The sequence below is a fragment of the Nyctibius grandis genome, chromosome 27, assembly GCF_013368605.1.
Source record: "Nyctibius grandis isolate bNycGra1 chromosome 27, bNycGra1.pri, whole genome shotgun sequence".
In the NCBI taxonomy this organism is placed as follows: Eukaryota; Metazoa; Chordata; class Aves; order Nyctibiiformes; family Nyctibiidae; genus Nyctibius; species Nyctibius grandis.
The window spans coordinates 5,612,113-5,629,110 of NC_090684.1; the positions used below are offsets into that span (position 1 = coordinate 5,612,113).

General features: G+C 49.0%; 1 protein-coding gene across 1 annotated transcript; it reads left to right on the forward strand.

Moving 5' to 3' along the window:
- The first annotated feature begins 433 nt into the window (after positions 1–433).
- Positions 434–13,747, forward strand: TMEM183A (transmembrane protein 183A). Its single transcript, XM_068419342.1, has 8 exons — positions 434–576; positions 1,387–1,476; positions 4,546–4,701; positions 6,972–7,131; positions 8,264–8,444; positions 11,735–11,815; positions 12,438–12,593; positions 13,443–13,747. The coding sequence occupies exons 1-8, from the start codon at positions 480–482 to the stop codon at positions 13,626–13,628; spliced, it is 1,107 nt and encodes a 368-aa protein (XP_068275443.1). The 5' UTR covers positions 434–479; the 3' UTR covers positions 13,629–13,747.
- The last annotated feature ends 3,251 nt before the right edge of the window (positions 13,748–16,998 follow it).

Sequence of the window (16,998 nt, forward strand, 5' to 3'; positions counted from 1 at the left end):
GGGGAGCGATTACCTCAGAGGCTCCCGTTACTGGGAGGACTGGGGAGCGATTACCTCAGAGGCTCCCGTTACTGGGAGGACTGGGGAGCGATTACCTCAGAGGCTCCCGTTACTGGGAGAACTGGGGAGCGATTACCTCAGAGGTCCCCGTTACTGGGAGGACTGGGGGGGATATCTCCGCAAGTGCCCCCGTTACTGTGAGGGGTCAATTACCTCAGAGCCCCTGAGGCGGGAGCTGAAATCCCCCCCCAGGGGCCCTCGTTACTGGGAGGACTAGTGGGGCGACTGCCCGCAGGCCGCCGGTACTAGTAGGGCCGGCACAGGGGCTGTTCTTACTGGGATGACTGGGGGGTGGTGTCATACCTCCCGTGACGTCAGAGTGGCGCGCCGCAGCGGCGCGGCCGGGTGACGTCATGGCGCGGCGCGGGGGCGGTGCTGTCCTGGCTGTCCCCGTGGCCCCGCTGCGGCCCGGGCGGGACATGGCCCCGCGCGGCCGCCCCGCCGCTGCCGCCATGCCCAAGAGAGGCGCCCGCAAACGCCTCAAGTTCCGGGCTGACGACGTGTGCTCCGAGCGCGGTGAGGAGCGGGCCGGGGCCCGGCCCTGCCGGGGGGAGGAGGGGGCCTGGGCCTGGGCCTGAGGGACGAAGCGGCCTCTCCCGAGGGGTTGAGTGGCCTGGGCTTGGCCAGGATGAGGGGAGATGGGGAGGGGAGGTGAGCCGGGCCCACTCGGGCTTGTGGAGGGAGAGAGCTGTCGCCATTGGGAGGTGAGGGGTGGATCTGGCCTGGTGTGGGAGTGGGGGAATGAGCCGAAGGAGGAGCCTGGGCCTAGAGGATCAGCCAGGCTTGAGTTAGGCTGTGGGGGGTAGAGGGTTTGGCGTTGGTTGAGGTGGAGGGAGAGTAAGACCTGGGCTGAGCTGGGCAGGGGGGTGGATTCCCTGGGCATGGCTGCACAGCACAGCTAGCCTGCAGTGTGCTAGCCAAGGGATGGGGAGATCCCCGTGGCAAACAAACCAGTACAGCAGAGGAAGACACGGCTGTGGGGTTTACCTGCCTGAGGGAGAACTGCCCAGCAGCCCCAGGACTGAGCCTGCCAATCGCCTCCACCTCCCCGAGCTCGTGGGCTGTGCCTGGACCAGCTCTGGGCACACGGGAGTGAGCCAGTGGCTGTCACCAGCCCTGCTCCGCGAACATGGCATGGCCCTCCCCAGGCCCGGCTCCTGGCCGGCAGCTCTCTGCTGCGGTTCGTTTTCCTGCTTGTGTACCTCCTGCTCAAGCCTCTGTTCCTATTGGGAGTGTCCTCTTGAGCAATCGTGGCTCTTAAACCTTCTGTCCCCTCCCCTCTAATCCATAATCCCACTGACGCCCTGTCTCCCCACTCTCCTGCAGTGACGGTGGCAGATTATGCAAACTCGGACCCAGCTGTCGTGAAATCGGGACGGGTGAAAAAAGCTGTGGCCAATGCAGTTCAGCAGGAAGGTGAGTCTGCACTGGGGAGCCTGCCTTCCCCAGGCTGCCTCTCCCTTTTGCTGCCCTCTGCATGATGTGGGAAACTCCCCCTCCATGGCCTGAGAAAATCTGTCTCATTTAGTGTCTGAAAATGAGTCTGTGTTCCTCTGTAGGATCAGGTGTGTAGGATCTTAGACAAGAGGTTTTGCAGAAAGCCTGTTGGAAGTAAAAATTGCTGAGTCTTTGTTAGTGCCTGAAATGGAAGGCCTCTTCCCATTAACTATTGGGTGTTATCTCCTGCTTGAAGCAGAAAATAACATAATCGGAATCTTTATTACTTTATTACCTCATATAAAACTGTAGACAGCTTAATTAGCAGGTAAAATTCTTTGCAGTGGGAATAAGGTTATGATAGTTCTGGCAAACGTGTTCCCCCCTGTGCTGCAAGCTGGTCTTTTGAGGGTGTTGCTGTTCCCTTGGTGAACTGTGTAAACAAGCAGGTTCCTGGAAAGGTATTGCAGTATTTTGTTATCTACTTCCTCCTTGGTTTTTAGCTTCTGGGAGTAGGCTGAACTAACACACCCTGTTTACAGGAGAAATGGTAATGTTTAGGCCTTGACTCTTGAATGTAGCTGGTCACACAGGTTGGAGGTGAATGTTTTTACACTGACAGTGACAACCGAACCCTTCATAACTCTTGTTATGTTGCTGAAATCTTACACGTTTAAAGAAAATCTGTTCTTTGTATGAGAAACTGTAGGGAAACTGTACAGGGCAGTGGTGCTGGTGAATATCCTTTTTAGCTGCTCCTTCACAAGCTTTTAAGATCGGGGCATCTCCCTCTTTTGTTGCCTCCTTTGTAACAGGCTGGGGGCCTCGCCCTTCCCATTCCCTCTCCCCTTCACCCTGCTGTATTCTCTCTCTTTGAGGCACTGCCTCGAAGTACTGCACTTCAGCATCATACCTGGCAAACTCCGTTGTCTTTTCTTTCTCCCTGCCCCACCCTGAGTCCTTCCATCCAGCATCACCTGCTTTGTCCAGTTTAAACCCTCTCCTAAAACCTTGCTCTGTTTCTGGCTCACCTCTACGCTGTCTAGATGACTCCAGGTCACAGCAGTTCCCTGCCCACCCCTTCCTCCGGTCTTTGCAGTGCAGAGTCACTGGGGCTTTCCCCTCCTTATGCCGGGGATCCTCGGGATCTCTCTTCCCCAGCTCCAGGGCTGTGCTACAGCCTTATCTGGTGCAGTCCTGACGCATGTTACAGCCTTATCTGGTGCAGCGTGCCACGGCATGGGGACAGCAGGCAGCCGGGAGGAGACAGCAGCCTCTGCCCAGGGAGCTTCAGCCTTTGGCCTCGCTCACCTCCTGTCTCTTGGCTCCGAGTAAACATCGCTCTGCGTGTGACTGCCAGCAAGCGGGGAGCTCCACGGGGAGGGGAGCAAAGGCCAGGTGGAATTTTCCTGAGCTTGCTTTCTCCCCATCCTAACCCCCAGGGATGGGGTGGGGATTACGACTGTGAGATGAAGAGAGGATGCCTCTCTGCAAGATTGCAACGCAACGTGATTCAGTGTGTGGATGGACTTGTGTTGTTGACTCAGATGTTGATCTTTCCTTTGCAGAGTTTGACAGTTTCTTTTTCTAAACCTCTCTCTGAGTCTCTGTCAGTTGTTGTCGTCTCTGTCAGTTGTTGTCGTCTCTGTCAGTTTTTGTCCTCTCTTGCTTGGCTGTATTTGATGTCATAACTTACTGCCATTCGTGTTGCCATCTTTTTCTCTTTTTGCCTATAAAAGGTCATGTAGAGGAGGCAGATTTGAGAGTGAGGGATACCACTGTCCTGAATGCAAACAGCTTACAGAGTAAACTGGACAAAGTGAAGTAGAACTGGTTTAGCAAAGCACTGAAAGTGTCTCTTGTCAGTGGGTACAGTTAAGCTGTATCTTAAGACTGTCTTTCCATCTGCTGTCTTACTGGTTCAAACCCTTGTTCTGTGGTTAGAAATGAGAATATCTCTTGCCTGAATTTATTTATGGTCAGTTCCTGATCTTTTTTTTTTTTCCCCTGCTACTCTGTCCCTTTAATTCAAATAGCACGTCTTGCTCTCCAGTGGCTCTGCTGACTGTAGCTGTGATGTATAAAACCTTCCTGGGCTTCAATTTGTGCTGGGTTAGAGAAGCTCGAGCAGTGCAGTCCTCCTCTGGCATGGTCAGGTGCCTCTTGGTAGGAGTCCTTTTCTTCACCCAGCATGTTAGGTTGAAATTCAAGTTTCTTGAATGAATTTTACAGACTATTTGCAAAGCGTTTGTAATGCTGTACCAACGCTGGTCTCTCTCTGGCAGTGCCTCACACAGCTGTCATGTAGGACCCCACCTTTCTTTTTCAAGACTGTCATTACCACCTCACACGTGGATTTTTCTGCTCTAAGGAGCCCTCAGTTTACAGATCAAGTTTGAAAAATAATATTTCCTAACAGGGATGGGTCTAAACCTTTCCCCAGAGGCAGCAAAAAAAAAACCCCAAACTCGACTGACTCGACTTGCTGTTTCCCTCATCAGGCCAGAGTCTTTCCCTTCACTAAATTCTAGGATAAGTGGAGCTCCTGTATGCTTGGCACTGGGTTATATCCCTGATGGACTGTGTGTCCTCAGCCACAGGATCTCTTTGTCCTGCTGGGAAGGGAGCACATCTTTTCTGTGTTCATAGAACAATCACAGAGTAGGTGCTGGCTCTGCACAGGCTGACCGGTGGTCATGCAAGGAAGCTCTGGCATGCAGTGAGCACTGTAGAAAAAGAGCCTGTTGTTTTATTCAGAATTGTAAACAGCTTCAGCTAAACCAATGGGATCATCTGCATAATGTGCTGGTAATCATCCTCGTTGTTCATTCTTTAAAACAAGAAGCTGAGTAATTATGTTTCCAATTCAGTCATCCCAACGAGGTAATCCTCAGGGCCAGGATTTACTTGCTTGTGTCACTCACCAGAAAGCTTTAATGCAGTTAGTGTGGTGTTTCTTAGCAGTGGTTCCACTGAAGTATCTCCTGAACTTGGATCACCATTTTCTCTCTGCCAGTATGCTTAATGTGTCGTTGCTTGTCATTCTAGTAAAATCCCTCTGTGGTTTGGAAGCTTCTTGTGTCCCTGCTGAGGAAGTTCTCTCCGTGTCAGGAGAGTCTTGTGACAGCAGCGATGAGATGGATACAAAGGAAAACGCCAACGGGCGAACTGCCTCTAGAAAAAAGAAGAGCAAGAGGCACAAAGGTATGGTCGTCAGCCTCTCCTGGGGGGCTCTGCGTGGGCTGCTTCTGCATCTTCTGCGTGTGTGATGTTAATTATTGCTATTTACAGGCGTGTCGCGGGGCTCTTGGGGCCATTCTGTAACTTGTACGTGCACTTTGGCTTTTAAACCTGCTGGCACTGGGTCAGAGGTGGTGTCTTTTCGCAAAGGCAGAGCCTTGGGCGTGAAATCAAAGCCTGATACCTTGTTGCTTTCAGTAAACTTCTCTTGACCTTGTAAAACAACTGCTGCTTTTCTAAAGAGTTGTGAAATCTTGCCACTGGGTGTGTTACTTCACTGAACACATGTTGGTAAAAGCAGGGTTTGCTTTGGGGAAAAAACTGCTGCTGTCCACGATGCATTTGTTGGCAAAATCCACTCTCTGTCTTCAGGATATTTCCAAGGCTGTGGTTTGTTACAAATGAGTTCAGAGGGCTCTTGTTCCAGCAAGCAAGTGAATTTGGCCCCAGTGGCATCCTAGTAAGTTAATTCCAGGGAGGTGTATCCTTCAGCATTTACACTTTGTGTAACTCTATAGAAAGCAATTTGTAATGCAGCGTGAGCAACAAACTGTTCTGCTGCACTGTGGAATCCTGCAGGAGTTTCTAATGATGGGTTGCTTTCAGGTCAAGAAACCAATTTTAACTTGATTTCTTGAGCTTAAGAAAAACTTAAATTAGTATCAGCATTAATAAATCTATGTAACACATCAACATCCACCACGGACTGTAGGTGCACAGCACTCCTCTGAGATAGGAGTTTAATCTCTTTTATAAAGACATTCTTCAGAATCCTGGGAAAATAGGAATATCTGAGTGGCTAAAGTTATGGAGTTATGAGTCTGGCAAGACAGTGTGCTGTTCTACCACAACCTTGTCTGACTTATTTCTGCTACATGTTTAGGGAAGAAAAAATGGTGATAGACCAATGACGCTTCTAGCTGCACTCTGTGGTTCAGCAGTTGTGTAGTTTGATGTTTTTTTGAGTTGGAGCTGAAACAGCGGAGTGGATGTTACAGCCCGTTGTGGGTGTGCCTGCCATAAATGTGTAGTGGTGTAGGGAAGAGATCACATCCAGAGCTTTCCTTGGCAATAAACGTAGCAATTATCACATGAGGATAAAGTACTGCCCTTTGTTATTAACCTGCTGTCTCAGGATTAGATCTGGCCCCCTCAAGTTCCTAAACACCTCCTTCATGCCCCTTGTTCACAAACCTCATAGCAGGTTTTTTCTGTTAGCACTGTGTACAAGTTGTATGTTTTCTTTCTCTTAAATGTTCCTAACGCTCGGTATTGTTTAGCTATTTATGTTCTTTAAAAGTATTTTTTCTCCTAAAGTTGGAGCAATGTCTGTGGGAAAACGTGTGGTGTTAACTTAAAAATACTGCAGGAATGAAAGAAGTTTCTGAACCGTCCGTTCTGCTCGAGCAGTTCTGACACCTCTGAGAGGAACAGGCCATTCTGTTCATCTGAATTGCATTAGAAGTTTCCCATCCAAGAAGCTTTAATGAAATTACAGATTTAAGAAAAGTAGCTGATGAGCCAGTGCAAAAGAGAATTGCTTGCCCTCCCTAGCAGAGCTCCTACAAAAATATTGTGACCATTTGAGCAAAGAATTGACAAGCTTGGCAATGTCTTAATGTTCAGGGACTCCTAGTGTAAAGCATTTTTATGACCTATTAAATGAGCAGTTTTGATAAAAATGCATGAGCTTGGCCCTCCTTTACATAAAGTTGCCTCTGTATTTGCCATCTAATTTTTATTTCTCCACTTAAGTGTTATTCTTCAGATGTGAAAGGGTCAAGCATTGAAACAGGGTCCAGAAAGGCTGTGGGGTTTCCATCCTTGGATACAGTCAGAACTCGGTTGGACAAGATCCTGAACAAAATGAGCTAATTCAGCCTGCTTTAAGCTGGGCTGTTTGAACTAGAGGCTTCCAGAGAACCCTTTCAGCCTGAATTATTCTTTGAATCTGCCACTTTGTGTACTTGTGCAAACAGTGCAGCAGGGATAAATGATGTCACATACCCAGCAAAAGGGAAAGTGTAATGGTTGTGTGGACAGGCAAGTGTATGCTGATGAAAACCTGCAGCGGTGATAATGAAGCTCTACTAACTTGGGCTCGTTTGGCTTGACTGTGTGTATAGACATATTTCAGCTGCTTACCCTGCGTTACCAGTAGTAAAGCACACACCTCTAGATGCGACTTGATAAAGAGGTTATTTACTACACTAACGTACCTTCATTGCATTTAGAAAATCCTGATGGGGGTGGCGGAGAAGAATACCCCATTGATATCTGGCTGTTGTTGGCTTCCTACATTCGCCCCGAAGACATTGTCCGGTTTTCTCTGATTTGCAAGAAAGCCTGGACTGTCACTTGCACTGCTGCCTTTTGGACCAGGCTCTACAGAAGGTGAGACTCTAGAGAACTTTTAAACTATTTGTAGGAGGCTTCAGCAGTGACCAGCTCTCTGCAGAGCTGTAAATAAGGGAATAATTCCCTATAGGCTAGGGTCCTATGATGTTTGCATATTGACATGGTGATGCAGGCCTCTTTTGGCAAGGGGTTGGGGTATATTACATCTGCTTTGGATCTGGAAAGGGATCTGTGTGGCACATTCCTGTATGCTGCATATAAAATCTCAAAGCATTCTGTGCTTTTCTGCTTGCCATGGCCTTCCCACTCCTGTTTGTAACACTGTGCTTGTGTGTAAAGCACTCAAAGCGCTTACGGTGAGGTCAGTGCCACTACCTTACTGAAAGACAGGCAAACATCACTGAGAGAGAACTTGCCCTGCCTCAAGCTGTTATCGTGGCCACCTTCCTGTAATTAGGGTGGCCTGAGAGAAACTAAGGCATTTTGGAGCTGTCTCGGTGGCAGGAGTAAGTTACAAAGTAAGAGAAGAAGAGCAAAGAGGTGGTCAAAACTTGAAACAACCCCTTCTGTCCTGGTGCGTGTCACTTGGACTTTCCTTCAGGACAGAACATTTTCTTTACATTTCTATATCTGTTGCCCAGGAAGCACAAGCAGCAGGAGTACAGAGCCAATAGCAGCTGTGGTCACCCTCTCCCCTGTTTTTTAGTGTGAAGTTCCCCAGCAAAGGCTCCTTTGGCATCAGATCAAAGAATGACCCTCGAGCGCAGGCATTCAGACTGCTCAGGCAGTCGTCTGCAGGCACGCAGTCAAGCTCAGCTAAAGTAAGTCCTGGAGAACCTGCAGGATTTTGCAGGCCTTTGCGCATCCTACAGCTAAAACATCACCTGGTGTCTCTGGGCAAACTGTCTGCGAGGGATTATTGGGGAATTGTAGCGTGATATGTGTGTGCTGGAGACCTGTCTGCTGCAGGTAAAGCCTTTGAGGCTGTCACATGATTTCACGTAGAGCAGTACACCACCCCCCTGGAAGCACTCGGAGTTGACAAGAGGTCCTCCGATCAATCAGGTGTTCAGTTTTCTCTCAACATTGATCTCTTCCTAGCTCTCTTCTACACGTCTCTGGCATTCTGAGCCTTCAGCATGTGGTGGGTTTGTCGTTGGCTTTTCAGGCACTACAGTCTGGATGCGTACCTGCCTCTCCGCTTGCGGCCGGAGTCCATGGAGAAGCTGCACTGTCTCCGTGCGTGTGTCATCCGGTCGCTGTACCACATGTACGAGCCTTTTGCATCTCGAGTCTCCAGGAATCCAGCTATTCCAGACAGTACTCCTAGCACTTTAAAAAATTCCAGAGTAAGTGGAATCACTAAGGAAGTGGGATATGTCTGAGATGTTGCTCTTCGTGGTTTTTTGTTCCCTTTCTAGAAGAAAAATAGATGATGGTCACCAGTGAAGCTTGGGTGTAGGATGATTACTGACTCTGAGTAGTGATTTTTAAAAGTGTGCTGGTTATCTGTGTAGTTGCTGCTGCAGAGGATTCTAGTTGCTCCTCTGGGTAACTTCTGCCTAAGTCCTACCATAACATCTTTGTAATCAGCAAAAAGGCACTTGCTTCACTCAATGTCAGAACTGCTAGGGCTATTTGCAGCTCTCCCCTCCTCTGTTGCAAATTTGTTGCTGAAAGGAGGTTGCTGTAGGATCAGCTTTTGTATCTTCTGCTTTATTCTGACACTGTCTGCCAGAATACATCTTTTCTCCATAGCAGGCAGCTGGAGAGATCAGAAGTGGCGCTGATAGCCCCTGAAAGGGAGTCATTTCGTACTACGTTCCTGTAGGTCATCCATCGTCTTTGGTGTCTGGGCGAGGGAGGGTAGTGAGGTTGTGAGCATGGCAAATGTCTGCTTTGGGCCTGGGGCTGCAGTTGTGTTGGGCTGTAAAGGGTTTATCTCTGGTGTGAGCAGGCAATTCCCTTTGCTGTCCGAGCTTGGAGCACTTGCATATCCATTCCTCTTTAATTGCTGTTGATGATTAACTCTGAAATGCCTCCGTGTCTCTTGTTTGGTTTTAACTTGCAACTGGCTGATATTCTGTGAGCAGCTTAAGCAACAATGTGAATTCTCCACCCTCCAAATCCAAAGTCAAAAACCACTTGAAGGTTTTTGGAGGCAAACTGAAGTGGTTTTGGTTCAAGAGTTGTGCTTTCTTTTCCATGCAAAGTAGAGCAACCTCATCTATCTGTGACATCCCTCCTCTCTTCCTTCCTTTCCCTGAGTGGATAGTGGAAAAAAATGTACCACTTAGGGAGCATCCAGCCGTAACACAAGCAGGTGGTGCTGCAGAGCAGGAGAAAAGCACACAGTTCTGTGCGTGGTCTTATCCCTGCATCCAGAACTCTTCATTTTCTGCCTGATTCCCCAGTTTGGGTATCGTTTTTCTTAAAAAAAATAAAAAGCAACACAATTCTAGGAAATTCCAACTTAACCTTAGTCCTTCTGAGTCTAACATCCTACCACTGCTCGTACACGGTAGCGTGGCTGTAAGAGCTAGAAACCCTGAGATGGTGCTGGCAGGGTTGGCATTTTGGAAGCATTCACGTTGACATCATAACGGCTTTGGTGCCCACTGCTAGTGCTTCTACTGTACTAACGGTTTGAGGAAGATTCTGGAAGTGCAGTCTCTTATTTTTCAGCTTTTAAAAAAGGAAATTAAATGGTGACGAGGCTTTGTTAGAACAGTAGAGGTTTGACCTAACCCCTTGGAGCATAAAAGAGCCATGCTGAGTCTGGTCTTGCTGTACTACTGCCTTGCAAGACTCTGAGCTCCACCTGTGTTACTGTGCCCAGAAGTGCCTCGGCACAGCGGGTACGGAGGAGGATCTGACATTGCCTCCCCACGTTCTTGCTTTCCTGGGCTTTGGTTATACCTTTACGGGTCGTTGAAACTAATGGCAAATGCCTACGTAAACTGCATGTGGCAAGAGGAGCCCCCAGACCCGGGTGTTACCGAATCTAGCTTTTCCTCTTTAATTTCCTTTTTTCTTTCCCTAGCCTAGCTTGTGTGGGACACTGGAGCCGTTATGGTGTCAGCAGAAGTGTTTGCCCTTTAAAGACACCCCCCTTATTTTTGGTGGAGCGGCAGGCCGTACGGCGCGTCTGAAGGGCACGACGGCTGACCCGTGGATGACATCCTCTGCCCCTTAGGAGGTACTGACCATTTTGTGCTTCACTACTTGCCATGACCAAACAAGTTGCTAGTCCAGGCTGTCTCTGCAGGTGAACTACAAATGCTGCTGATGGTGGAATTAAACTCAGCAGCATCTGCTGCTCACCTGAGTTAAGAAAGATCTGGAGAACGTTTTTATCAGGGAAAAAACTGAGGGCCACCTCCCAGGTGGAGGTTACTTGATGCATGTTTCTGAGCTTGACTCCACATAGCTTTGTTGTTTGCCTCGTGAAGATTGTCAAGATAAAGGTCCTTTAAGGACTCTTGTTTATGGACATGACTCAGAGCTGAAGTAAAGGGTCTTGTATCAGCTGTAGTCTCTAATTACAGGGCCCCCATGGTGGAGGCTGGCTTTGGCTTTGTTTCGTTTGGGGTCGTGCTATCCTGGAATGAAATTAAATGTGTGCTTCGCCCTGCAACCCAGTCAGGCCTTCTCTTGGCATCGGAGGGACTGTGTATGGGTCATGGGGAGTTGTCTTTACCCCTATTATTCTTCCTTTTCCTGCTGACACTGTTAAAAGATAAGACCAGCTGTGGTGGGCTGGCATCTGTGGTGTGGAAACACGTTCAGTGATGGCTGCACTGTCTTGCCAGCTTCTTTTCTCGGCTGTTGAAGGCTAGTTGCTTCTGCTCACTGGTAGGCAGGGAATTTCCCTCCTGCTCAGTTTAATACAGGAGTTCTGCTGAGACTCCAGCTCTAGAACAAGAGCTGCATGCTGGGATGGATCCTGTGGACCACACAGTAATAAGCAGATTAAACTGGAGGACTCGTGGTGTATGTCTGCATGGGAGGGCAGTGCTGGTTACCTCTGATGCTGTTTGAGGCCCTTTTCCCATTTTCTTTTGAAAAGGGGCAGTAGGTTGATCAGACTGTGCTATCCTGGCAGTGTTTTTATACTCTGAAGTATGACAGTCAGTGCCTAGTGATGTCAAGACCTTCTTTTGCCACCACAGTGGCCTAGGAACTCCTCTGTCGCCTCGTAGCTCACGTATTGGTCTTTACGTTTCCCTCTGGATTCTGTCCTTCTTGATCCTTATTCTGCTTTCAGTTGTTCCTCGCTTTAGTCTTGGAGTCCAGTTTAGTGGGAGTTCTTGGTGGGTGGGGGAAATGAGTGAATCCATACCAGTCATCTCTGCCTTATGAGAGGGACGAACTGTGCAGCAAGGTTTATCTGTTTAGCACATCAGTGGCTACGTGTTGTATCATCCAGTTGCATGATGAGTTGGCCAACTTGAAACTGGGAGACCTAAACTGCTGAGTGTGTTCTTTGAACATAATTAATTTGAATAAATGGCTCCTAACTGCTCCTATGTAATTGTGTTTGTAATTGGAAGCCTTTATGCTCTGCTAAAACTTATTTAAAGTGGTGCCTCTAAGGGTTTCATAATTTTGTGTTTCTTTTTTTCCCCCCCCACCCCAGTGTCTGCTTTTCTGGTGCAGAAAGATTGAAGGGAACAGACAAGAAGCAATGTGGGAATTCAACTTCAAGTTCAAAAAGCAGGTACGAAAGGAGAACCAGAATGGCTGTGACTTTTTTTTTGAAGCAGTAATGATTTTTCTGGGTGGTAGAAAGGAAGGTGGGAACTTTTTATGCATTCAGACAATGACTCCCACGATTAACTAAAGCACATTCTGAAACTACACTCAGTTTTCAGTCTGTATTACCAAGACTTTTAGAATCTTACGTTTTTATTTCCTCATTTGATATTCTTTCCCCACTGTAAGATATGGATCATTTGTTACCCCAAATAATGTAATCTTTGGGTCATCACTACTGATTACTACCAAAAAACAGACTGTTTGACTTCAGTGGTCAAAATATAGACCAAAACCTGAAACTTCTTGTTTTACCATTGGAAAGATTTCGCAGAGAAGTGAAGAAAGCCAACACTGCCCGTGAAAACCTCAGAAGCAGCAAGGAGTTTCAGGCAACCTGGGGAATTCTGCAGCTTTCCCCTCTAAAGAAATGGTCCTGCAAGTTGCCTGTCCTGAGTGAGGGCTTTTTGTTGTTTATGTAAGGCTCTGCCCAAACAGTGAGAACGTGCTAGTCAGCGCCAGTGAGAAGCAGCCAAACACTCCTCGTAGGTTCCTGCTCAGCTAAATAAGTTTCTCTTTCTTTCAAGTCTCCCAGATTCAAGAGCAAGTGTTGCAAAGGTCTTCAGCCACCGATTCAGTATGAAGAAGTCCATACAAATCCGGATCAGGATTGCTGCCTGCTGCAGATCACCACCTTTAACTTCATATTCGTGCCAATAGTCATGGGTATGACGTTTACCTTGGTAAGTGTTTGAGAAGTCTGCCAGGCAAACTTTGGGTGTGCAGTTTCTGTGAGTAGATGAAGACGACACCTCTTCAGGTTTGTGTGAATCACTGCTGCATCAACAAACCCATTCTGGAAATGTTAAGGTTAATGATCAGAGGAAATACTGAGGATCTCCTCAGTTTAACTTCTGCATTTCCATCAGCTCTTCCCTATTTGGTGCAGCAAATACAGATGATGTAGTGGATCTGCAAGGAGCTGGGGTTGTGCAGCATCTGGGGGCAGATTAGTTGTCTGTAGGGTACAAGAGGTAGGGATGCAGAAGAGGAGGTCTTGCCTCCTCAAATATCTCCTTACCTTATGGCACTAAATTCTGAGAGCAAAAACCTATATGAGCCAGCTCCTTCGATGTGTGTATGGTCCCTGCCTGCTGACTGCTGGGAGAAAGAGCAGCTTTTAAACCAACTTCCACAAACTCAGCTCCAGACAGCAGCAGAGAGGTGTGCTTAGGCAAGAGCAGTAGTAAAGCATGGGGCAGCACATGTGGCCACACTTGGGTTTCAGAAGCGGCCAGTGCCCAGGAGAGGTTCAGTCTGGCCTCACTCAAGAGTAGGGCAGCGAGTTCCAGACTTCCTCTGACAGCCACTTGCTTTCAGGTTCCCTTTGGGCATTATTATTTGGGGTTGCCAGCCAAAGAGAACTGGTTTGAATCCAGTGGGGTAGATTCAGAGTGTAACTGCCAGCACCTGACCTTAGACTTGTACAATTTAGAAGAATTTAAAAAAAAAATCCAAAAGTGAACTGTTAAGAACTGTGTTTATTCATCACTTTGATTTTCTGAAGCACCTCTTTGACTCTCTCCTTGCAGTTCACCATCAACGTGAGCACAGACATGAGGCATCATCGCGTGCGCCTGGTGTTCCAGGATGCCCCGGTTCGCAACGGCAAGAAACCTCGCCTTGACCAAGGAGTGCAGGTTGTGCTGGACCCTGTGCATAGCGTGCGGCTCCTGGATTGGTGGCACCCGCAGTACCCCTTCTCTCCAAAAGCTTAGTGCTCTCCTGAGGCTGCAGCAGCCGGCAGGTGGCTGGATCTGACAGGCTGAAGAGAATTTCTTAGGAACCAGGAAATCCTATTTTTATTTCTTAAATAAATTTTGCAGTCTCCTTGCAAGTGGTTGAAGCTGCTGAGCTAGTCTGTATGTATATAACTTCTGGTCAGTGATGGGCAGAGCTGAGTGTAAAGCAGAAACTATTTGTAAACACACTTTTATGTAAAATTCACATTTTATGATTTGAAAGGAGCTCCCTGGAACTGTTCATTTAAAATCCTTTTGGTGCTAATGAAAGTGGTCCTGTTTTCTGTTGTTCGGGAAGAAGCAGGAGGTTTTGCTTTCCAGCTTTAACGCGACCAGAAACAATTTACAAACAAAATCCATGTTGGTTTTACTGCAGCACGATTGCATTCAGACACAGGGTGAGATTTCAGTGTCTGCGAAGCAGCAGTGATCAACAACTGTGCTAATTCACAGTCCAACAGATACGAGTTTAAGGAAAGAAAAAAGCATAAATGATCAAACAAAGGAATTATTTCAAAGAGGATTTGTAAGGCAAAAGTCTGTCTTGAATGTAAAGATACTCCCAAGTTCTCACACTGATGTTTCCTCTCTGAAAGGAAGATCTAAACCTTTAAAACCAGAAGGTGCTTTTCAGAGAAGACAAACGGAGGGAGAGGAGCTAGAGGGGATAAACTAAACTAACTGAAGCCGTGGTGAAGGACTTGACTCTGTCTTTTCTAGTGGAGCAGTGTTGGCCTGTTGGCACTGGAAAGCCTGGAAGCGATCGGTGCTCTGGCTTTTGACTGAACAAACCAATTTCTGTGAGGAAGAAGCAGCCTTGAGACTTTCTGTGGCTCTGGGTTGACTGAGAAGGGAGAGGGGCACAGAGGCTGGGCCTGGCAGGGGCACAGTGTGTCGTGTCCGGCATGAATCGGGCTGGAGATTTAATCTGGTGGGTGAACATCCTGCTGCTGACAGACGGGGGTTTCGTGGAGGAGTGGTGGCAGGCTGAGGGGGTACTGGGAGTGCAGGCGAGCGACAGTGGAAATACTAACCCTGGACTGAGCTTTGCTGCCTAGCGATGATGAGCTCCTCAGCCCTATTTCACATCAGGTCTTGTCTCAAGCAGGAGTAACAGCATTTCTTTTCCATTTATAATGTTTAGTGAAGCTCCTGGAAGGAGAGAGGGACTTCTGCCTTCTCAGTTTAAATTTAATATGCAAATACCCCACGGTCCCTGTGTAGCTGCCTGCCAGGAGCTTCTTGCATGCGCCTCTGCCGCTCTGTAAATCACCACCAAGGACATCTACCCCCAACCTGGATCTGCCTTAGAGGCTCTGTGATGTTGACTTCAAACAAACATATTTGGGAAAAACTCCTGGCTCACAATTCCCCTTTTCACTGCTGCTGAACATGTGTTGATGCTGACAGGTAAGTTTTAAAACTAGATTAGTCAAAGTAGAGATACGGGGCAAGAAAAATGTGCTATAACTGTGATAACGAAGCTGGTTCCCAGAACAGTGGAGCCTGGTCTGGGTTGTGGTTGCCTTTGTGGTGCCGGAGAGGAAGGGCAGCAAGTTAGTGCTGGAGCTGTGTGTGAAGGCTGCAGCCGCAGCCCTCCGAGTGACACACAACACGCAGAGGGAAGCTGCTCCAGGGCAACAGGTGAACAACAACGTTCCTTTTGCAGTGGGGTTAAATACTGCTGAACTCTGACAAGTCCTCGGTGGTCATGTGCTGGTTTTTCTCCACTGGAGTTTAGTGGAACATCGCCAGCTTGCCCAGTTACCTGCTCTCCTGGGCGGGAGCTCTTGGCTGGTGGACGCTCTCCTCGGGAGGTGTCTGTTCAATCCCAGCCCGTTTTCTGCAGGGTCCGAGGTGCTGTGCACGCTTCAAGGCGTTTCCACTATGTACCCTGAAAACTCCCGTTTTACACTGAGGGTGCCAGCGCTGGTGCCTGCTGGCTGCTGCTTGTGCCGTGCACAAGATATGGACACGGAGGGTGAGGGCAGAGACGTTTGGTTCCCGGCTCGGGGCTGGGTGCAGGAGGACGGAGCCGGCTGGTGTCTGTCTAAAGCTCAGCCTAGAGAGCCACTCTGGCTGAGCAGGGACAGGAAGAGCAGCCGCTGCCTCGCTCTTGCTTCTGCTAAATACAGAACAAACCTCAGGGCTGCATGTTTCTGGCATCTGTGACAGCAGGAATATGTTCTAATGGGGCGTGTGGCGTGTCCAGGATATGCTTAATGTTCTGGGGCAGAGGTCCTCCAGCAGCACCCGCTCCCGAGGGCGGATGGCTTTCAGCCCCAGAGCTCTCCCTGGGCTGCTGATCTCGAGTCGTGTGAGTGGCACAGGCTGTAACGGCAGGAAGCAGGTGAAGGGGATGTTTCCTGCTACCAAAAGACTTGCAGTGTGAAATAAGGATATTTAGATATGGACAGATGCCCCTAACCCAAAGAGGTGCCTCTCCCATGCCAGCCTTTTTCAAGGCTGAAATGTATAAAATGTAGAAGAGCAATTTTCAATCTTTTCCTTTGCAAGCAGCAAACCTTTGTGGTGACTCTAGTGACGGAGCCGTGCTGAGGGGCAGCGCTGGCAGGGATCAGGGACTTGCTGCAGTCCATGCGGGGAGGCCAGCGAGATGTTGGGCTCTGCTTGCCCAGGTGTAGAGCTGCAGGACACCGTATTTTCCCTTTACTCCCTTGCCCGGAGCACGGGAGCCCCGTGTGAGGTTTGCTCGGTGACCTGAGTGACTCCTGGCCAGACCTCAGCCCCAAGCAGAGGGGTTTCCAGGCCCTGTCCCCCCAAGCCCAGCATTTTGAAGGCTGCTTGCTGAAAAAAATCCTTCTCCATGTTCTCCAGGGGTGGGATGTGATGATGCTACGACACAACTGGTCTCCGTAGTCACTGCCAGGGCTCCGGAGAGGAGAGGCTGCAGTTTGGTGTAAGATAATCCCTTTCCCATAGGACGTGACTCAAAAGGGTCCCCAGTGGTGTGGAAATGGAGCCCCAGGTCAGCAACGCGACGGCCGGAGCCCCGTTGCTCTCCCTGCTGCGGGGGGCCCTGTTTTACCTCTGCTTTGTCCCGCTCGGGCTCCTGAATAATAGAAGGGCTGTAAGCGGAGCTGGCCCGGCTCTCGGGTTTCCCCAAGGGAAACGTGGAGGCTCGGCCACCACCCTGGCCTCACCCTGCCCCTCTCCTTGCTGGGGATCAGGTGGCAGATGGGAGCTGAGCCGGGGCAGGGTGAGGGCTGGGTGCTGCGGGGAGGGTGGCCAGTACCTGCGGTGGGTCCCTTTGTGCCTGTCCCACCCCAGTGCTCTGATCCGGTGCCAGCTGAGGGGACGGGTCCTCCCCAGGCTGGCTCTGTGC